Source organism: Peromyscus eremicus, chromosome 9 (genome assembly GCF_949786415.1).
Source record: "Peromyscus eremicus chromosome 9, PerEre_H2_v1, whole genome shotgun sequence".
NCBI lineage: Eukaryota > Metazoa > Chordata > Mammalia > Rodentia > Cricetidae > Peromyscus > Peromyscus eremicus.
In genome coordinates, this window is record NC_081425.1 from 88,579,068 (window position 1) to 88,602,299 (window position 23,232).

Below are 23,232 nucleotides of genomic sequence, written 5' to 3' on the forward strand. Positions count from 1 at the left end.
TAATTTACACAGTAATTGAGGACAGACTAGATCAATTGAAAACGTTTTATTTGTATGTTTGGGAAAGCAGCCATTTCGTGGACTTGGTTTGTTTTCAGCTCTCTACGTGCATTTCATTTGTGTGCACGTGGAGATGAGAGGACAGCTGCAAGCATTGCGTCGCTCCTTTCACCATGTGGCTATTGGGGACTGTCTAGTTAGTGTTACTGTTGCTGTGATAAACACCACGACCAGCACTTCACATCACTGCTCACCACTGAAGGAAGTCAGGACAGGAACTCAGACAGGAAGGAACCTGGAGCAGGAGTCAATGCCCAGGAGTACTGCTTACCATCTTGCTCCCTATGGCTAGCTCAGTCTGCTTTCTTTTGGAACCCAGGACAGCAGCCCAGGGATGGCACCACCCACTATGGGCTGGGCCCTCCCCCACTGATCACTAACTGAGAAAATGCCCTACAGGCCTGCCTACAGCCTAATCTTAGGGAGGCTTTTTCTTAATTGAGGTTCCCCCTCTCAGATGACTTAACCTGTGTCAAGTTGACATTGCATGAGTCGGCTGTTTGAAACCTGGGGCCTATGCAGGGTCGCTTGGCTCAGCCTGGGAGGAGGGGAATGGACCTACCTGGACTGAGTCCACCAGGTTGATCTCAGTCTGTGGGGAAGGCTTTGCCCTGGAGGAGATTGGAATGGGGGGTGGGCTGGGGGGAAGGTGAGGGGGGCGGGAGGGGGGAGAACAAGGGAATCTGTGCCTGTATGTAGAACTGAATTGTATTGCAAAATAAAAATTTAAAAAAAAAAAGAAAAAAAAATAAAGCCACAAAGTTTATATAGCAAAAAAAACAAAAAAACAAACAAACAAAAAAAAACAAAACTGTCCAGCAGGGGATTAAACTGAAGTTGTCAGGCTTGACAGGAGGGACCTTTACTTGCTGAGCCATCTTGTTGGCTCTTAATGGCTTTTTTAATGTAATGTTTTCTGTGATTATTGATATTGGGTTATTTTGTTTCTAGGTTGCTGCTAACACTCCAAGTATGTACTCTCAGGAACTATTCCAACTTTCTCAGTATCTACAGGTAACAGTAAATCTTGAGAACTCTTAGTCTTTAAAAGTAACTTAGATTTTATTTTGCCAGTTTGTAAATACAGAATCAAAAATATTGGCAGGAAACAAGAACACAGGAAATATCTTTTAAAGGAAGCATGAAGGCTTAAGAAGAAAAAGGAGTCAGGATTGTTGAGTCTAGAGAAGATAAGCTTATGTACAAGAGAAATTTTTTCTTCCAGTACAAGGAGATTCCAAAGTAATTCTTTATTCATAGGTGGGTTTTAAATAAAATTAAACGTGTCCAGGTTTTGGATGTGTGATAATAGTACATAATTTTATAGCATTTGTTATATGCCATACTCCACTCTAGCACTTTACATATATTGATTCATTTAATCTATATAACAGTTTTTACTGCTATGTAAAGAATGTAGATAACTCATTCTTGTTTTTCCATGTGGAGTAACTAAGGGGCTGGAAGAGTTAAGAATTTACACAGTATCACATATGCATTGTGATTTGCCCCTAGTCTGAGTTTGAAGTAGTTTGACAGTTAGACCCCAGAGTCCCATTTGAACTGTATTTTTGGATCCAGAGCACAGAGCAGCTACTTGGAATGGCCTCCCGGAGCACTTAATTCTTTATTTAAAAAGACATACAACTCTAAAAGTAAAGAAGTGTTATTTCTTTCCTTCATTTATTTGGGCAGGATTATGGCTTGAGGTTGCTGGGGGGATTATGGTGAGGGAATATGGTTTAAAGAAAACTTTGGTTTAGAAGTTTAGGGGTTGAAGTTTTGATCTTGATCTTGGTTTTTCTGCTCAGTTTTGTGGCCTTCAATGAATGGTTTTATTTGTGCAGGCTTTTAGTTGTCTTTAAAACTGTTGAATCAACACCAGTGACCATGTGTCCTTTTGTTACTTGGGCAGTCAAAGGCATGTGCATCTGGAAAAGTACAGAGATAACCAACATATTAATTAGATCTCATTTTCCACCAAGCACCGTGTACTGCCATAAAAAACTAGTTTACACATTTGCACATCAGTGAAGTAGTTAAGAGCATGGGTTCTTCTAGCCAGAATTGATCAAGTTTAGCTACTTTTGATCCCTGGCTTTAACATCTCATCTCCCGAGACAGTTTGTTTGTTTTTGTTTTTGGAGAGGATTTCTCTGTGTCACCCTGGCTGTCCTGGGCTTTGTAGACCAGTCTGGCCTCGAACTCAGAGAGCTGCCTGCCTCTGCCTCCCGAGTGCTGGTATTAAAGGCTTTAAAAAAGCCTTTGAACTTCATTTTCCTCATGCAGGCAATTGATAAGTAGTGCCACCTCTCCACATTATGAAGGGTATATGAATTAATATAAGTAAAGCACTTAGAGTAGTGCCCAAAACATAAAATAAATGATGTGAATGTCATTGGTCATTTTCATTCAATGGGAAGATGTATTAGTTTTTGTAGATCTCTGAGAGGTAGGAGAAAATGTTAAGATTAATGTTTTATTTCTGACATGAGAAATAGCAATGTCCATATAGATTAAATGACTGGCCTGATTCTATGTACTGTGGTTGCTTCTCATCGTGAACGAGACTCTCATACTTCTCATTCTTTCTCACCTTTTCTGTCAGTACTTTGAACATCCATCCATATTTGTTAACTCTCTGGGAGGAATTGCCCCCCCCCCTTTTTCTTGTCCTTGTATAATCCTTATTGAATTGATGAATCTCTAATGTAAACTGTGATCCCTTTGAGTAAAAATATCTATTTCATACCTTAGATCTAAAAGATCATTTTCAGGAGAGCTACATTTGTTGTACTTTGGTTCATAATTAAGAAACTCATGGAAATGAAATTTTTTTTTTTTTTTTTTTGGTTTTTCGAGACAGGGTTTCTCTGTGTAGCTTTGCGCCTTTCCTGGAACTCACTTGGTAGTCCAGGCTGGCCTCGAACTCACAGAGATCCGCCTGGCTCTGCCTCCCGAGTGCTGGGATTAAAGGCGTGCGCCACCACCGCCAGGCTGGAAATGAAATTTTTAAAAGATGTAATGGCACCATCTAGTGGAGGTAGTTTCTAAAACTTTGGTTGGCTGATGGCTTTATCAGTAAAATATTTTGTATCTGTTACTTCCTGGATACTTAAAATAAAATATAATAAATAACTATTTTAATATGAATTATCTGATGATGGTGTTTTTACTAGATTCCTTAGTCTGTATTAAAACAAAGTACTTCTGAGTCTACATTAGGCAAGATTTTCCCTACTCATTGTTTATTAAGGATGTGGAGAGCAATAAATTAATGTTTTAAACCTTAAGTGCAATATTTGAAGCATACACTTTTCTTTGAGGTGGCTCAAAGATAGAATGCTGGTGTCCTTTCGGTATTTCAGGAATGTCAGAAGATGAAGCCAAAGCCACAGCTAAATGATGTGACTATTTCACCTTCACAGTCTATGAAGGGGATGCTGTTGCAGCTGTCAGATGTTCACTACAGAGTAGTCTTGCTCTTCATTGTCTTTCATCATATTCACGTGTTCCTTTGACCCCCTTAATTACATCAAGCTAATATTAATGGGCTCTTACATTTTGAATATTAATTACTCAATGACATAATCAGGGAAAATCAGAATACCTAAAAATGCCATAAGTTGTGAGTAGTATCTCTTTTAAATATAGGGGCATATATTTACATACCAGTTTAGAAAGGAAAAGCTAAATGCTATTACTATTTTAGATGCCATGCTGTAGAATTGTTATAAAGTATCTTTGATGCTGACCAGATTGTTTTGCCTTAGTTTGAAATACATTTGTTTGAAGATACATAAATATTTCATAAATATGTGTGTATTTATGAAATATAAGCAGAAACAGAAACATTTATTAGTTTTCTAATCTGCATTTTGATACTTATTCTTTTAGTAAATTACCACTAAAAAGAAAACAGAAATGAGTAACTTATTTTCCATCCAGGGAAAAGTTTATTACATCTGTACTTGCAGTCCTGTGGATGGGCTAAAATAATGAGCTACATCCAGGGTGCAATATGAGAATATATTCAGACTATACTGAGTGTTATTCTTCAGAAGAATCGTGCTGCTGACTGAGTTCATTAGAATTTCTTTTGTGATTTATGTTAGGAGGCCTTACATCGGGAACAGATGTTGGAACAGAAATTAGCCACACTTCAGCGGCTATTAGCCATCACCCAAGAGGCTTCAGATACCAGTTGGCAGGTACTCCATTTACTTTATATTCATGAAGCATTTAAACAGTTTTAATAATTTTTTTATGTGTTGAATGAATTAAAACTAATATTTTTTGGCAAATAGAAGTAATGTTATTCCTTAACTAAAGAACAAATGTTGAAACAGCATTTTGTAGCAAATCTTGATTCATTTTCCAATTTTCTTTCTTTTGTTGGCAATAGAATCTGTTATACATGCTCTTTTTTTTTTTTTTTTGTTACTCTGGGTTTTTATTTATATCTAATTTTTTTTCAACAGGCTTTAATAGATGAAGATAGACTCTTATCACGGTTAGAAGTTATGGGAAACCAACTGCAGGCATGCTCCAAAGTATGTATTTAATCTCAGGTATATAAGGAAGAACGCAGTTCTGTAGTTTCCTTTTTTGTTATTTGAGTGTATGCTAAGACCTTTATGTAATTCCACAGTTCCTTTACATCTTTGTTATGAAAAAAATTCAAGCTTACCTATAAGTAGGAAGAATTGTGTAGTACATACCTGTGTCCAGTTCTAATTCCCTTTTCTTTTGCAGTTGCTATTTATTGAAGAGGTTATTTGCTTTCTGGAATGTGATTCAGTCTATATTGTTACCGAAACACTTTTAAAGTTCTTTCTCTAGGCATAAAATAGTAGAGATTTGGTCTGGTTTAAATGTTATGGTACTTGGTTTTTTTTTTTTTTTTTTGCCAATATGACTTCATGGATAGTGTTGTTCTTCAGTCAAAGACAGCATAATGATTAGATTGTTTTCCTTTTAGGATTTTGTCATTCATTGATGATTCTTCACTAAGTCCATTATTTCATTAAAGATTTTTAACATAGTGATGTAATTCTACAATTCCTTCATTTACTTTAACTGGACTACTTCTTCAAAGATAATTTTTCTCTCATGAACCATTTTGTTACCCCGAAGTGCGTTTTCTACAGCAAAAACAGAATGAATCCCACGCCCATTATTTACTAGATGAAAAGAATAAATTGATATCCTTTTTATCCACTGGTGAATGACAATGAAGTGCTTTCTCTCTTGCTTAGACTTAAGTAGATTTGGTGTATTTCAGTCTATAGTAGTAGTTATCTTTGCTGATGATCAAATTGTCCAGAGTTTTGTCTGAGTAAACCTTTTAAAGTTGGCTCTCTGACTAAAACTAACTTTGATAGCTTCCTGTGGCCATACTAGACAGGATGCTCTTTGCTTATCTTACATATTCTTGTTCCAGAACTGGAGTCTTCCTTATGATGCTCTTATTACTTTTGTCTTAGCCATTGGTCTAAAATTTTTGCTTTTTATAGCAATGGTGCTTTTGATAGCAATGACTTTTGTTCACAGGTGGAAATATGAAGGCTTCCACAGAACATGAGTAATTAATCTTAATATTTGAGAGAAATTAGTGCTTTTAACTCTTTCCTGCTGGAATTAGTATAATTTCTGGAGGCGTAACTTACTGATACAACTTTGAAATACAGATTTAGTTAATAGTAGGCCAACATTTGTTTTGGGGGGTACCTTAACATATAATTTAGTGTATTGTAATGTCTTTATTTCTTTCAAGGCATAAGTAATGTAGGGGTAATAGAAGTGTCTTCTATTCTAGAATCAAACAGAAGATAGTTTACGGAAGGAACTTATTGCTTTGCAAGAGGATAAACACAACTATGAAACAACAGCCAAAGAGTCCCTGAGGCGGGTTCTTCAGGAGAAAATTGAAGTGGTTAGGAAACTTTCAGAAGTTGAGGTATTTAATTTTCATTGTTATTATTTTTAAAGATTTTATTTTAAAAATTATGTGTCTGTGTATAGTATGTGCATGAATATGTGTGTGCAAGTGAAGTTGTCTACAGAAGTCTGAGGCTTAGATCCATTGGACTTGGAAATATAGGCAGTTTTGAGCCATCTGATGTAGATGCTGGGAACTGAACTAGGTACCTTTGCTTAGTTTGGAACTTGCTACGTAGAGCAGTCTGGCCCCAAACTCACAGAGATGCACCTGCTTTTGTCTCTCCAGTAGTGGATTTGAAGATGTCTGGTGGGAATTGATCTTTTGTCATAAAAGTATGCTGTCTTTTAGTGGAGGATGGTCACTGAGAACTTTACTACTTTACCTATCCTCTGCATCAGTAGTTCTCAACCTTCCTAACGCTGCAGCCCTTTAACACAGTTCCTCATGTGGTGGTGACCCCAACCATAAAATTATTTCGCTGCTACTTCATGACTGTAATTAATTTTGCTACTGTTATGAATTGTAATGTAAACATTTGTTTTTCCAATGGTCTTAGGTAACCCCTCCAAGGGGTCATGACCCACAGGTTGAGAACCACAGCTCTAGACTAACTATTTTGTGCTTTTGGAGTTTATGGGGGAGTTCTTCTAGGTCCTAGGAACAATCAAAATGTGATTCTTGGGACTGAGGGTTCAGCTCAGTGGGCATATGCTTAGCATGTGTGAGGACCTGGATAGTTTGTATTATGGCCTCATTCTATAGTATGGGCTTTATGTGCATTTTCGCTTAATTAATTTGACATACAAGTAGAGTTTCAAGCTGTATTGCTATTTTCACATTAAAGTTACTTTAAGGATTGTTGACTTAAGAGATGAGTATAATAGAATATACTTTTTTTTTTTCCCGTTTTTCGAGACAGGGTTTCTCTGTGTAGTTTTGCACCTTTCCTGGAACTCCCTCTGTAGTCCAGGCTGGCCTCAAACTCACAGAGATCCTCCTGCCTCTGCCTCCCAAGTGCTGGGATTAAAGGCGTGCGCCATCACCGCCTGGCAATAGAGTATACTTTTAATCATAGCACTTGGTAGTCTGAGGCAGGAGATTTACAATTTTCAGGCTAGCTTGGACTCCATAGTGAATTTGAAGCCAGCCTGAGTAACATAAGTCTTGCTTCAAAAACAAATAGAAAAGGAATTGGTAGTTTTAAAATATTTTCAATGCTAAAAGTCATATCGGTTGATGTGTTTAAAGTTTAAATAATAGGTAACTCTTTCTTCCCCAACATTAAAAAAAGAAATTCTTTGTTGTGTTTTAGTATATATGTGCCTGAAATAAACTGAAATTGTTTTGTCTTTTAACTCTGTTTTATATAAATTTAGCCCAAACGTGGATGTAGAATAGTCCGTAGCTATACTTTTTACAAACTGAATTTATGATAAATTTTAAATAAGTACCCATTTACTCTAAATGAATTGCCTGTGAACTTGAATTGCAGAGAAGTCTGAGTAATACTGAAGATGAATGTACCCACCTGAAAGAAATGAATGAACGGACTCAGGAAGAATTAAGAGAACTAGCCAATAAATATAATGGAGCGGTAAATGAAATTAAAGATTTGTCTGATAAGTTAAAGGTATGTATATTAGTTCCTTTTCTACTGCCGTGAGAAAACACCATGCCCAAGACATCTTATAGAAAGAAGGGTTTATTTAGGCTTAAGGTTCCAGAGAGTAAGATTGTTTCAGCATCATAGAGAGGAAGTGTGGCACCACGCAGGTATGGTCACTGGAGCTGGAAGCTGAAAGCTCACTGGGACTGGCTTGAGGCTTAAGAAACCTCAAAGCTGGTCCCTGTGACATACTTCCTTCAGTAAAGCCATACCTCTTAAACCTACCCAAACAGCACTACCAACTGGGGACCAAGTATTCAAACATAGAAACCTATGAGGGACATTCTTATTCAAACCATCACAATTTGTATTTAATTGACCTGAAAGCATGCTAAACTAACAGTCTCTTAGCATACTAACAGCCTTAAAGTTTATGCATCACTCAATATTTGTTAATGTAAAGTTTGGTAAAACTGAAAAACTTGAAATTGATAGTGAAAATAGAAAATGTATTCTGTTTAGTCCACCCTCCATTACTGTTGAAAATTGAAATCCTTTAAAACAGATACTTCCTCTGGATGGAAATATGGTGAGTGCTTCGCAATAGTCATCTTTTAGTGTTTGCTTCAGCATTACATAGATAAGATAGAAATGATACAGAAAAGAACACATCTTCTAATATATACTTGGAAGTAGATGAGAATCAATATGATATGGATTGGTGAGATGGCTTAGAGTGTGGGCACTTTTCATGCAAGCTTTGTTTTTGTTTTTGTTTTTGTTTTTTCCAAGTCAGGGTTTCTCTGTGTAGCTTTGGTGCCTTTCCTGGATCTCGCTGACCAGGCTGGCCTCGAACTCACAGAGATCCACCTGGCTCTGCCTCCTGGGTGCTGGGATTAAAGGCGTGCGCCACCACTGCCCAGCAAAGAAATTTAGATTTTTTAAAGTTTTTTTTTTTTTTTCTTAATTATTTATTATGTATACAGTGTTCTGTCTGCATGTGTCCCTGCATGCCAGAAGAGGGCACCAGATCTCATTACAGATGGTTGTGAGCCACCATGTGGTTGCTGGGAATTGAACTCAGGACCTTTGGAAGAGTAGTCGGTGCTCTTAACTGCTGAGCCATCTCTCCAGCCCTCATGCAAGCTTTAAGACCTAAATTTAGTCATAGAACCCAGGGTGGAAGGACAGAAAGTCCCCAAAGTTGTCCTTTAATCTCCGTGTGAGAGCCATGGCACCCATGCACCAGACCTTAGCCATGTGCAACACACACACACACACACACACACACACACACACACACACACACACGTAAACATACAGACATGCAGGCATATACACACGATAATAGTAGTAGTAATAATAATAGATAAATCATAAAGAGAGGCAATCAAGGGCCAGAATGAGATGCATGCAGTAATAATAAATTATAAAAAGGGAGAATCAAGGCCAGATAATAATAATAATAATAATAATAATAATAATAATAATAATAATAATAATAATGATAGATAAATCATAAAGAGAGGCAATCAAGGGCCAGAATGAGATACATGCAGTAATAATAAATTATAAAAAGGGAGAATCAAGGCCAGAATAAGATGTCTCATAGGGTAAAGTTGTGCAAGCCTCATTCCCAGGAGCCCATGTAAAGGTGGAAGGAATTGTCACCACAGAGTTGTGCTCTGATCTCCATGTGCACCTACCCATGCATCATATATGCATATGTACACACAATAATAATAAGGTTTTAAAAAAAGAATAACAAAATCTAATATAGTTTGATGCTTTTTAAAACCTACTCGTTTTTAGGTCTTCTCAAAGTTAGGGACCAGCTGTTCGTGCTGCAACGAACTCAAAGGGAGCTTGGAATAATCCCTTTGAACCCTGGTTGTCCTTGAGCCTGCAGATGTGCTGTTGAGTCTGTTTTAGCTGCTATTCCCTCTGGGGCATTCGGAACAAAGGCATCAGACCATAATATAATGTCTAGTTGGTCCTTCAAAGTCTCGTGAAGGAATTGTTGAAAATTTTAATGTAATTCATATCTCTTTTTTGGTTTTTCGAGACAGGGTTTCTCTGTGTAGCTTTGCGCCTTTCCTGGATCTCTCTCTGTAGACCAGGCTGGCCTCGAACTCACAAAGATCCACCTGGCTCTGCCTCCCAAGTGCTGGGATTAAAGGCGTGCGCCACCACCGCCCGGCTTAATTCATATCTCTTGATGGGTCTTGAAACTAGTAAGGTGTCATGAGAGGGAAGGAAGAGATTGTGGGGGTTGGAGAGGAGAGAGGGTAATAGAATGTATATGATACGAAAGCAGAGGGGAGACTGGGAAGATGAAGGGAGGAAACAGGCAGAGGGGCAGGAGTCATTGGGTGGGCAATGCAAATGAGGATAAATGCCTAGACACAAATGTATGAAGAATGCCACAGTAAAACACAGTACTTTGTGATATTAGCTTAAAAAATAATTAAAACAAGGGAAAAATGAGCCTGGCCTCAGTCGAGTGCCTACAAGATAGGTTTTTGTCAGAGAAGGCTGAGCATCACTTATGGTAGTTCTCAGGGAGATCTTGTCAAGAGAAGTGTGTTTGAAGGGTTTGTACCATCATCTTTTTAGCCAAACATAAATAGTTTATAATTTTAAATTAATGTTCTATTTTAGAATGTACAAACAAGTTGTAATAATAGATTTGGGGAATATATTTCCCATTTAAAAACCATGGAGGATTTAATTTTGACTCTGTGTGTTTATCTCTTGGGCCTGCTTGTTTGCTCCTAAGTTTTTCCCTTCTTAGTGCCATGTGGTAGTGACCTCAGTGCAGATCACTTTTGACATCAAGTCTCTGTCTTTGTTTTCTTTAGAAATCAGCTTTATAAATATGTTTTGTAATTCTGAATATATTCCTTGGAAGTATAAGTGAATGAAGTCAGTCCTCGCCTTGGGCTGCTTAAAGCAAGGTGAGGCTTTATGAAATGACTGAAGATTCTTACTCAACAGGTAGCAGAGGGAAAACAAGAGGAAATCCAGCAGAAGGGACAAGCTGAGAAGAAAGAATTACAGAATAAAATAGATGAAATGGAAGAAAAAGAGCAGGAGCTCCAGGCAAAAATAGAAGCTTTGCAAGCTGATAATGATTTCACCAATGAAAGGCTAACAGCTTTACAAGGTAAGCTAGCTGATACAGAAATTGGTTTTGTTTGATTTTTGTTCTCTTTGTCTGTGAAATATCTTTTTCTTGGACTGTTTTTTACAGTACGGTTAGAACATCTGCAGGAGAAAACTCTTAAAGAATGCAGCAGCTTAGGTAGGTGTCACCTTGTTTAAAGATGTTTTCACTGAGCTTCTGCCTGTTCACATTCACATTGTTTACTCTCACATTGGTCACTTCTTTCATTTGATACTTTACATATCAAGAATCAAAGGTTACACTTTTAGAAAACCTCCTTTTAAAATATTCATGATTGCCACCAGAGGGCACCATTGTTTAGTCCTTGAGACATGAGGTTTCTGCCTTTGAGATGATGAGGTTCTTTGGAAGGTCCCCAAACCTGAATTGATAAAGAATGGCCACTTGAACTCTTCTTCTAAATATAGTATTCTATACAAAGACAATGTGAGTAGGAATATGAAATGCTGTAATTACACTTGAAGCCAGTTTTAAAGTTAATAATTTCTTTGATCAGGCAATGATATCCTGTCTTAATCCTAGGGATACAAGTTGATGACTTCTTACCTAAAATAAATGGGAGCACAGAAAAAGGTAGCGTAAAAAACTTAAATTTTTTTTTATGATATCCTTTTATTATTTAAACAGGACAGAGAGCTAAATGCTTACTGATTTTTAGTGCTTGGGATGAAACACATTTATAACTGTTCACATACCATTGAGTTTTGTCTTCTAAAATCCAGTTTCTTTTTATAGTCTAAGACACAAGATGTGATCTGTCCTTAGATATCCCTTGTTATGTGGAAATTGAGATAAGAAAATGGTGTTCATTGTTAGCCGTGGCTTTTGTATGTGGCTCTTACCTTCCAAAGAGCTCTACTACTGTTTGTTCCTTCATGCTCGGCTTCCAGGTCTCCATTTGCAGTGTGTGAGCTTATTTAATGTCCCACTGGACCCTTAGACATGTGGAAACTACTTTCTTAATCCATCTGTTTTATTGATCAGAAAATGAGATTTCTCTAATCAGAAAAATCTTTTGGTAGTTTTTGGATGTTTGGAGTACTAAAGGAATAAAGTTATGTCCAGTGCATACTGCTGTGCTTATCATCTCATTTTAATATACAGGAGTTAGAAGAAGATATCAAGGTCAAAAATAGAACTTCTAATGAAACTGTTTTCCACATATCAGGGTATATCTTTATCATTCATGGCAAGGGGTCAAAGTTAAGTAGTTTCTTTTGATTTGTTTTAACTAAAAAATGGGTGAGCTGGAGAGGTAACTTCAAGAGTTTTCCTAGTTTATGCCTTGGATTCAATTCCAGCATTACAAAAAGGAAAAAAAAATTCTTATAGTAACTGCCAAAGCAGGTCCAGATAATTGTGTATGTGTGAGCTATATGGTCATGGTGTAATATTGCATATATTAAGCATTTTAGGATTCTAGAGAAAAAAATTATCCATTGCTATTTGACTACTCTATATGTTTTGTAAAATGCCTTAAGTTTTTCAGATTCGAATTTCTGAGTTTCAATTTGAGAAATTTTAAAGGTGTAGTTTATATTCATTTTACCAAAACTTTATTGCTATTCATTAAAAGTATTTAGCAAATTTTTGTTAAATGAGTTAATCTTGGAAGTACTCATTTTCCTTAAATGATTTTATGTTTTCCATGATTATTTTGCTTGTCTTTTCCTTTCTGATTGTATACTTTTTAATTAAATCCGTTATTTCCTTAAATAAGTGTCAAGTGTTATATTAATGCAAACTGAGAACTTTTATTTTTTTCAATTAATAATCTTTATATATATACAAAATCATATTTTAACTAGAGTTGTCAAATTACTATGTAAAAGTTTGCCAGAAAATTTAGACTAGTAGACTGCTTTCCTATTAGCGAATAGTCATAGATTCCTTAATTTAATATTAAAATAAATTTTGTATATTGTTCTGGGAAACTCCTTGCTATAGTTATTCCATTGTTAAAGCATTTGGGTCTTTGTTGACACTAAATTAAGTAGCTTGAGAATGACTAGTAGGGCATTTTGACAGTAAGTTTTTACGTATACACAAATCTCATTATGCCACACTTTGTTGTGGAATGGACTTTGTAGTAAGATAATTTACCTTTTCAAACATCACCAAAGTTCTTAGCCATAGAATTTTTAAGTTAGCATCACGCTTTAAGTAGGAGAGAAAATACTAAGTATAGGTGCAAGAGGAAATGTCAGCAGTGTCTAGAGATGTTATAGTTCATACTTCTTCCAGTGAACTCTTTTTGAAATGACTTAACTTTTTTACAAGCACAGATTTTATAGCATAAGTTTTTGTTTCATTTTTAAATAAGGATTATTTAAATATATATTAAAATAGAGAATAGTGTTGTCTAGAAGCAATATGAGAACAATTGTAAAGTTTAAAATTTTCTGGTAATTATAGTAAAGTTTAAAAAGAAGCAAGTAAAAACACATTTTAATACTAAATTTTATTTAACCAACAATATAAAAAATGTTATATAAACATTTAACCAGTATTTTAAGATTATTAATGAAGCAGTTCACATTAATTTTCCTTAGGTATTTGAAATCATGTATTTATTTTATGCTTACCATATATCTCTGTTAGAATGAGCCACATTTGAATGCCTTGGTGGCATGTTCAATTAATGGCTACAGTAGCATAACTACAACATGGGTATATAGAAAACTGTAATCTATAAAAAACTCATTTATATAAAAAAATCATTATAAAAAGAATGGTTCTTTATGTTTCTGTGTTTGTCTTTTTTTCATTTCTTTAACTTTAACTAATATCATAGAGACTAGTTTTCCTTCCAATAAACATCTGATTTCTTTTGCATTACCAGTGATAACATGTTCTGTATTTGTGTCAACTTAATTTCTAAGGGCCTGAATTCAAGTAATAGACTATTAAGTGTAATGCTTGAAATGCTTTATATAGACTGTGACATTGTTATCTTATGCATGTAAAAGGTGCTTTTGTAGATATGGCACATATGTATTTACCTTTTTACTTAATAACAGATGTTATCTAAGCCAGTATACTTAATATTTTCAGGGTTGGATTCAGATATTAAAAATATAGTACATAGGGCACTGGAAAGATGGCTCAGTGATTAAGAGCACTTACTACTTTGCCATAGGATTCAGGTTTGATTCCTAGAACCCACGTGGCAGCTCACAACCACCTCTAACTCCAGCTCCAGGGGATCCAACATCCTTTTATGACCTTTTGGGTTCTTCTGTGTAAAACTAGAATAGATAAAGGGTGATCTTTGAGTAACAGTGAGTGTTGTGGTTACTATTCTGTTGCTCTGTAGAGAGATACCAAGACCATATATGACCAACTATAGTTGAAGAAAACATTTAATTGGGGCTTTACAGTTGCAGAGGATGAGTCTATGTCATCATGGTGGGAAGCATGGCGCAGGCAGGCAGGCCTGGTGCTGGAGAAGTAGTAGAGAGCTCACATCTTATCTGCAAGTTCCATGCCAAGAGAGTGTGAGACTTGGCTTGGGGCTTTTGAAACCCAAAAGCTCACCCCCAGTGACACACCTTCCCAACAAGGCCACACCTCCTAATCTTTCCCAAGCAGTTCCATTAATTGGGGACCAAGCATTCAAATATATGAGCCTATGGGACCATTCTCATTCAGACCACCTACGGGGATTCCCAGTTTTGAGTAAGAGTCACCAGAAATTGATTAATATTGGTCTGAAATTTGGTTTCAGATAGTGTCATAAAGGCCTTTAGGTATGTTCAAGTTTGTTTCCAAGTAAGCTTTTAAACTTTTTGGTAAGCATACATGAAGGTTTCTGATGTTTTTGTGCATATATGCCCTTCCTTATTTGCCTCTTCACTGATTCTCTTTCTTTCCCCAGTGGTTCCTTTTGCTTTCATATCAAGTAAATGAGTAGGTTTAAGCTAGAGCACACAGAGAGATAGTTGTCTTTTTCCTCCCATTATCCTTTCAGGCTACTTCCTCACCCTACATAATCGCTTCCTACTTTCACAGCACATGTGTTAGATATACATTTAAGTCTAGATTTTACATATGAAAGAAACTTGTGCTGTTTGGCCTTCTGAGTCTGGCGTATCTTGTTTAACATGACAATCATCCGTTCCATCCATTTTCCTGCAGATGTTCTAATTTCATCTTTATGACTGCATAAAACTTTCACATATATGAACTATATTTTCTTTACCTACCCAAACACATTTTCACACTTAACGTGATATTGTATAGTTTGAGTTTTGAAAGTGTTGTTATAGTTTAGAGTTTATGTAAACCAACTTTTTACCTTGACATTTTCTAATATACTGGGGGTTTTGTTAGCTTGTTGACAAATTCTATTTGTTAAAATTACTTCTTTAATTCCAGATTTTTGTTGCAGTTAACTTTTCATTTTTTTTCCATTTGGGGCTGTACTATACTTTTTATGCATCTCTCTAAAACAAAAGCTATTTATCTTTCTCCCCTTGTTTAGCGTGGGTCCTTTGGGTCCTGTGTGACTAGGTAGAGGAAAAAGACAACTTTGAAAGTTTCAGAAGGCAGTTAACAGGAAAGATGTCAGGAGGCAGTCACTGTCAGGACAGTGAGTTGTGACAGATGTGCATGCGAGTATAAGACAAGAGAGAGGTGGGTGGGCTGAGGGGAGAAGAGCAGGAGTGGATGGTGAGAGCCGTGCTCAGCCCAGGTTTCAGTGCGTTTAGACCTTCCTGGTAGTGACCATGTTGGAGCACAGCCTTTTAACACTAAACCTTCGAGAATCTCTTGTGTACTTTTGAAAGACACAGATATGTAACTAAAGAATGTTATCTGGATTTACAGGTTAGGCTTTGATCTTTGAAATAGTGAAGATTGTTGTCAGAAAAGGGCTGGAACTCCTTAATTACTGTGTTAATTTTTAATTTTCTCCTTTCTACTTTTTACAAAACTGGATTATTTCTGATGTAAGCAAAACCATTAATGAAGCTCTTGTTCACCTGTGTAAAGCATGAGAATTTGGGTGGAGATAAATAATGTAATTTTGTAATGGTATATATGGTATAGATTAAGGTACTTAAATGGGAAACTGTGAAAATGAATGTATAAAATATCTATCTCATCAATTCCTTAAAAATAAAAAAAAATTATTGTATGGTAACCCCCTCCCCAACTTTTTTTTTTTAAGTAAGGCTCATATTGTAGTTCAAGTTCTCTTGAAAGTCACTGTGTGGCTCATGTTGGTCTCAAACTCATGGCAGTCCTCCTGCCTCATCCTCCTGAATGTTGGAATTTCAGGCATATGCTACCATGCCTGACTGATTTTATACCTTCTTAAAGTTTTTACCTTTTACATCTTAATTAATACCAACAGCTTTGAAGAGAGACTGTTAGAACATGAAATTATTTCAATAATGAAAACACAAATCACTTAAGAGGATTTGCAAACCTATCATGGAGAAAGGTACATATGAAAAGTGGAAAAAGCTTTTTAAAGCAATATATTTGTTTTGTTTGTTTTTTCAGCTCTTCGGATAAAAACTGCACCTTTAAAAGCTAGCCATTCAGAGGAAACTAGTGATTATATAAATTATAACTTTCAGTTATCGAGCTCTAAAATATGTGTTAGAGTATAGCCAACTTTATTAGTCTTCTTCAATTACCTGTGTTAAAATATTTCATTTTTTTAACCTTTGCTGTTGTTGTTTATTTCAAGACAGCAACAAACTATGTCCTTAAAGGTCTTTCTTTCTTTATTAGAGCACTTGCTTTCAAAGAGTGGCGGGGACTGCACTTTTATTCATCAATTCATAGAATGCCAGAGTGAGTAAAGAGTATTTTTCTCATTGATTTTAATGAAATCAGGGACTGAGATTAAGAAGTCAGAGGAAAAACAAGGAAATCAATGTATTTGTTGTAGTAGAAGTGTGCAAGTAACTAACTATCTTCAGGCATCAGCAAACCTGTTTGTCTTTCTCTTTTGAGAAAAGTAGTCTTATTGCAGTTGCCTCCACATATGGAGCAGAACAGATCATATTGGTGGCCCCTACACGCACGCACGCGCGTGCACGCACGCACGCACGCACGCACGCGCACACGTTCGTGTGCACAGAAACACAAAGGAAGAAATTTCAAGCTCGCTAATTAAAAGTCATTTATCAGGGAATAAAACAGACTGTCTGGGGTGTGAAGTACCTGAAGTTTATCTTTCTAAAGATGTTTATTTTTATGTGTGTGTTTGTTTGTTTTGCTTGTGTGTATGTCTGTGTACCATGTGTATGCAGTGCTTTCAGAGGCCAGAGGAGGACTTCAGATCCTCGGAAACTAAAATTACAGAGAGTTGTGAGCCACCATGTGGTGCTGGAAATCAAACCCAGGTCCTCTGCGAGAGCAGCTTTTAACTGCTGACACATCTCTCCTGCTCACACCTAAACTCTCTATGGGGGGTCTTGATGAAGAAATATTGATAATACGGCTTCTTTATTCAAGATTTAGTTCTATCACAGATTGAATTTTGAGATTCCCTTATGTCTTAGATTAAATGAAGCTATTAAAAACTAAATAGTCTTTTGGGAATCTTGGCTCCACTGATGGCCCTCAGTATAGTATGATGTTTGTGCAGACTGTGTGACTTCATGGGAAAATACTGAACTTCTGGTCCACAGAAGGAAAGGCAGAATATAAACCTGGTTCTTGTATACAAAGGCAGAGCAAAGATCAGGAAGCAAAACAGAGGGGCTCCTGCACATCTGGATTTTTAATGCAAATAGTGAAAGGTTCAACTCTGTTCGAGTGTCTGAGAGGGGCTTTGTTAGAACGTGGTTTCTGACTTTTAGGTAGCAACAGTTTGCTTTTGATGATTCCAGATGTTATCTCAAATTTTCCAAATTAATTTGGCTCCTAAATATATGATTACTGGAGCAAGGGTTACCTCTAGCCTTGTTTGTTGTTAGAAGGGCCATGTAGACTTTAAGTTTAATGAGTATTACCACAAGCAAGGAGATCCAGCAAACCCCTTGCTCAGGTAAACTTACCAAAAGAGTTTTAGAATAGTTTGGAATTATGTATTGACAGCCATACACAATCTCTTTTGCTGTTTTTAAATGGCTAGGCATCTTAAGTTGATTGGTCTCTATCACAAAGTATGTATTCAGTGTGCAGTAAGTACGTTAGATTTTTGATTCCAGTCTTTTGAAAGGCCAATGTCCATACCTTGTCTTTATTATTTACCGGGCTTATGTAACATAAGTCAGTGTTCTAAAAACTAAAAAAAGCACATGATTTGTTTTTATTGGATTCTTCATCTATATTAATATGTTGGGAAATATTCAAACTTACCTGCATGAACCCGTAAGAGAGCAGCTTGATTTTGTAGAAATTAACTGAGCAGGAACACATTTCAATGTTTTTCTTGTATGGAAAGTCAGAGTATATTTAAAAAAAATTCTTTTAGAGAATAGCTCTTAATCCTCGGGAAAGAAGGTGGGCTTTAGATAGGGTTAAGTATAACCCTTTGCATAATTCCCAATCTGTAAATATTCTGTATAAAATTACATAAAGTCTCAATTATCAGATAACTTCATTAAAACTTGTTAAAAAACTTTTAGCAAGAACTTATCTTCAGGAATGGAGGGTTTTGGAAGGACTGAGTTCCTTCCATCTTCTGTAAACTTTAGTTACTTCAGTACTTGAGGTTTACTTTATAAACCTAATAGATGCATTGACACTTGCTGTGTTTTGCCAAAGTTGCTGTCTGGGCTGACATATTACCCGTGTGTGTTATTTGGTTCCATGAACTCTGTCATTTGACTAACTTAACTTGAATGTTGCGTGAAAAGATGAAGGGGGAAACTCTTAAGGACACGAGGACATGGAGATCTAAGACCTTTCCTGGAGCACAGGGAAAGACAGTGTTCTCTGGACAGATGCCTGCCTCTTTGGTGTCTCTGGCTGCTCTGTGTCCTCACAAGGGGAGAGATTTTGCTGCTGGATGCCAGAAAACTTTCCTCTCAGAGAGTCTGCTTTGTAGAGACAAACTGTCTATTTTCCTAGACTCATCTCCTTGATTGTATTACCAAGTGCCCTGAAGTGAAATTCATGCCTTTATATTCTTAAATCCATGTTTGTTTTCATTATCTTCAGGTGTTTTTTATTTTACTGTTTGCAAAAAAAATTTTCTCTGGCCCCATCCTCATTTTGAAATTATAGTCAGTTTCTGCAGGCTTCTTCCATTACCTTCTTCTGGGTAGGATTTCACTCTCATTGAAACTGAGGCCTTATTTAGAGGAATCCAGTGAATCCAGGTTGCTGGGTAACTCAGTATTTACTGTGCATCACTCTATGAGGTCAGCCTCAGAACAGGCTCAGGGTTATTCGAGTACATACTCTACTTGAAACAGATTTTTAAACTTCAGTTTAAAAAATTTTTATTTGTCTAAACCTGATGAGTTTATTTATGATAAAGAACAAGTAATTGTGTTTCTGTACTCAAAGTAGTTTATATCCCCATCATAGGAAAATGCTGCTTTGTTCAGAGTTTGGTGTTGCTAATATTTGATCTCTTTGTTCTTAGTTCGTCTGGTTTAGGATACATTGAAGGTTGTTGGCAGCTCTTTTAACACTTGAACTGCTGGAAGAGAATAATCGTAAATTCATTCCAATGCTATCTTTGCAGAAACACTCCTTTGTTCTTGAACTTGGTCTGTTTTTACCAAGTTGTTATCCTGTCTTTGAGTTCTGAATACTTTTCTCTCTTGCTTGTTCCTCCTTCCACTTGTTTTAAAACAGCTTCCAGAATGTCTTCTATAGCAAGAATTGCTTTAACTAATTTTACATAATCAGAAATGAATACCAGTGTAGATATCTGAATTATTAAAATGTGAATGTGGAGCCCCTTCTATGAAGTTCTGAAGCTGCGTTTCTGCTAGTGAGTTGCCATTCTCTGGGGAAGATTAGTTGCTAGCTTGATGTTGAATACTAATTATATGTTAATATTAATTATAATGAGTTTATTTTTGGTATTTGCTTTTTAAAAAAACAACTTTTTGAGTGACTTTGGCTCATTTCCATTTATAATGTTATAAGAGGAATCTTGATGTGATTTTTCACTGATAGTGTGATTCCTGGCAAAAATAACCACCTTTAGCCTTAATTCATTCATTTGCAAAATGAGGTGGTAGTATCTACCTCATGAGATTATTCTGAAACTTAGTTGAGACTATATTTTCAGGTGCTCTCTAATCTTGGTATATAGAAGTGCTTGTGACTAGGAGGGAGGAGACACACATATGTTTGGAACTGTGGAGAGAATCAGCAGAGGCTTTTCCTACAGTAGCCTGTTTCCTCCTTCTCTATCCCAGGCATGTAGCTTGGTGAGCCAGCTGAGCTAGCTTTGTTTTTCATGTTGCTGTAATATCTTCTCCGAATCTAGAGTTACTTTTTAATTACCAGGACGCATGCATTACAGAATTTTGATGGCCGGAATGTTTGCTCTCCTGGCCCCTTCCGCCTCCCTTTGACTACCCACTTTGTTCTTCATTTTGTACCACACAGTAATGTGGTACGTAATTTGTTCCTGTGAACCAAGAAAAAGTTTAGTTCTCCTGTGTTAGCTTTGGGCAGATTCAGTAGCTCTTGTAATTTTATTATCTGATACTTTCTGGTTAAACTCAGTGCTTAGTTGATGGTTCCCTATGTAGTTAAAATTATGTTGTCAGTTCTGCTCCCCAGAATAAGCTCCTTGTAGAAGTGTCCAAGGAAATATGTCAGATTAAAACTCAAGGATGTTCACAGGAGCAGTGTTTATAATAGTTGAAAACTGGAAACAACCCAAAGACTTTCATTGAAAGAAGGCTAACTTGTAAGAATACACACTATAGCGTTCAAGTTTTCTTAGTCAGATATATCTGGGTAGTGTGTCTAAAGCAATGAGTGCACAGGGAGTTAGATGGCTCTGTTGGTAAAGTGCATGGTGCACAAGCATAAAGACCAGAAGGATCTCTAGCAGCAGAGGAAAGGTGGGGCGTGTTGGCCCACTCCTGTAATCCCAGAAATGGGGAGGCAAAGACAGGAAGATTCGTGGGATGTGTTGGCCAGCTGGTCTAGCTAAATGGTAAGCACCAGCTTCAGTGAGAAATCATTTCTCAAAAAACAATGTGGAGAGCAACTGAGGAAGGCACCCAGTATAAATCTGTGGCTTTCATATGCATGTGCACACATGTGCACGTATACTTGCACATGAGCACACACACACATATATACACCAAGAAAGGAAGGAAACAAATAAATGTGCAAGAGTAAGATAAAAGTCAGGTGGTCCTTGCTTTTGTATGAGAGAGAAGGAAAGGAGAATATGGAGGGCTTTGGAGGTTGATAGGAAGGTTCTGTCTCATAGAAATTCATTCTATAAACATCCATACCTTTTTAATAATGCTCTTGAGTGTATGTTTTTTCACAATAAATACATATGGCTTAAATGTGAAAATATCCAGCTGTGGTGGCACATGCCTGTCATTGTGGCACTGAGGAGGCTGAGATAAGAGGCTGCTTGTGCTAGGACAGCATGTCCTCCATAATGAGAAGAGGAGGAACAAGAGTAAGAGTGATAACCCCTCTCTCACACCAACCATGGATGCTTTAAAAAAAAAAAAAAAGCCCTCTACTCTGTCTCTTTCCGTTGTGGCAAGTCAGATAGCTGCTTCAAGATGGGAAGTTATGTTGTATGGAAGTTCTTTCTTTGGATCTCTGATGATGGGTGGGGAGGTAGGTAGGGCCAGAGGCAGAGATCTGGTTCCTCTCTTTGGATTAAATGTATTATAGTAGAGTTTTGTGTTGTTGGAGGTTTTTTGTCTTGTTTTTCACTTTCTCAAAATGAAAAAAGAGTTTTGAGTAATAAATTATAATCTTTTGATAGGTTTCTTATTCTATTTATTTATTTATTTATTTATTTATTTATTTATTTATTTATTTGTTTGTTTGTTTGTTTCCCAGGACAGGGTTTTTCTATGTAGCCCTGGCTATCTTAAAACTTGATCTGTAGACCAGGTTGGCCTTGAATTTACAGAGATCTGCCTGCCTCTGCCTCCCTAGTGCTGGGACTAAAGGTGTGCACCACCACTGCCTGGCTGTGTTTTTTATCTTTAAAACAATCAGTACAGTTGAGAAAAACCAGAAGGGTTATATTCCTATAATTAGGCAGCTATAAAATCTGTCAGAGTTGTGTTAAGATGCCTCCCCACTTTCATTAAACCGATTTCCTTGATTTACCACGTCTTTGTTATCCTGGTACATAGTAATAGTTAAAGGAATCGTTCGTTATATTCCTGCCAGTAGTTTATAGTGAATTGAGGAAGGTAGAGATAATGGGCAGCTTCAGCATCCTGTCAAAGAGATTTAAATAAAAAACACTGTAAGGAAAGGAAGGACACCAACATCATTTAGAAGAAAGGGAGAGAATAGAAATTCAGCTTTAGCCATGGTGAGATTAAGTCCTTGTGGGATTCTGGGTGAAGATATCTAGAAAGTAGAGAATAGAGTTCTGGAAACTAAGAGAACATGTGACTTGCCACCAGCATTTAGAAATAGTTCAATTGCAGGTAATAAAGGCTATGAAACAATGAGTTTTATTGACATTCACAAAAATCTTGGAGACTAAATACACATATTTAAATTATAGCCCGATGGAGAAAAGGGCAAGGAAAGGCTGAGAAAGGAGTGGGCAGGCATATGGGAATGCATGGGTGGTGTCCAGAAGTAAAAGTAGTTTTTAAAAGGCAGTTGTAAATGTTTGATTAAATACAATGAGTGAATCCATTTATAATAAAAGACTTAAAGAGTCACAGCAACAAAGAGAATGGAAGAAAAGACTACAGCAAGACATAGATGTTAACCAAATATTCCAATAGTCAAAAAAAGAAATCATGTGTAAGAGATTGGGATTCTGCTCTGTTTGCTACTGTTCAGGGAGTAGGGAAGTTACACCCATAGCTCCGACACCAGAGACACTAGGGTCCATACAGGTACCAAACTCATACGTCTCCTGAACTGCTGTGTGTCCTGTTCATACTTCTACAACTCTGGCAGGTTTGAATAGAAGAGAAACAGGAAAATGTGACCAGGGAAGAAACGGAAAATATATAAAGCAGAAGAAAGCTTTTTTAAAATGTAATTATTTTTTCAGAAAGTTAGATATTTCTTAAGTAAAACAAGGAAAAGATAATATTGTCACTTAAAAGGTACAGTGCAAGTAAAATATTTGAAGAGTGTGATAAATCAGTAGAAGAATTTTTAAATCAGTAAAAGGGTTTTAAAAAGTAAATATTCTAGAAAATAAAAATGATAAGCATTTTTTAAGTAAAATTTTTATTTTTTAAGTAAAAATTTTAAAGTAAGAAATTATGCTGAAGATGTTACATGTGCATAATAAATTCAGGTATGAGACAAGAGGAAACTGGG

At 36.5% G+C, this 23,232-nt stretch overlaps 1 protein-coding gene across 26 annotated transcripts in view; it reads left to right on the forward strand.

Annotated features, from left to right (window-relative positions):
• Positions 1-23,232, forward strand: part of Slmap (sarcolemma associated protein) — a 123,157-nt gene that overhangs the window by 62,369 nt on the left and 37,556 nt on the right. For 5 of the 26 annotated variants that reach the window (XM_059274004.1, XM_059274002.1, XM_059273990.1 and 2 more), the window contains exons 6-14: positions 1,012-1,074; positions 4,176-4,271; positions 4,542-4,613; positions 5,879-6,019; positions 7,497-7,634; positions 10,608-10,776; positions 10,864-10,914; positions 11,320-11,370; positions 16,540-16,602. In XM_059274004.1, the coding sequence (XP_059129987.1) occupies positions 1,012-1,074; positions 4,176-4,271; positions 4,542-4,613; positions 5,879-6,019; positions 7,497-7,634; positions 10,608-10,776; positions 10,864-10,914; positions 11,320-11,370; positions 16,540-16,602 (844 nt within the window). The remainder of the gene's footprint in view (positions 1-1,011; positions 1,075-4,175; positions 4,272-4,541; positions 4,614-5,878; positions 6,020-7,496; positions 7,635-10,607; positions 10,777-10,863; positions 10,915-11,319; positions 11,371-16,539; positions 16,603-23,232) is intronic. The other 21 variants (XM_059274013.1, XM_059274012.1, XM_059273997.1 and 18 more) reach the window with 6 other exon arrangements.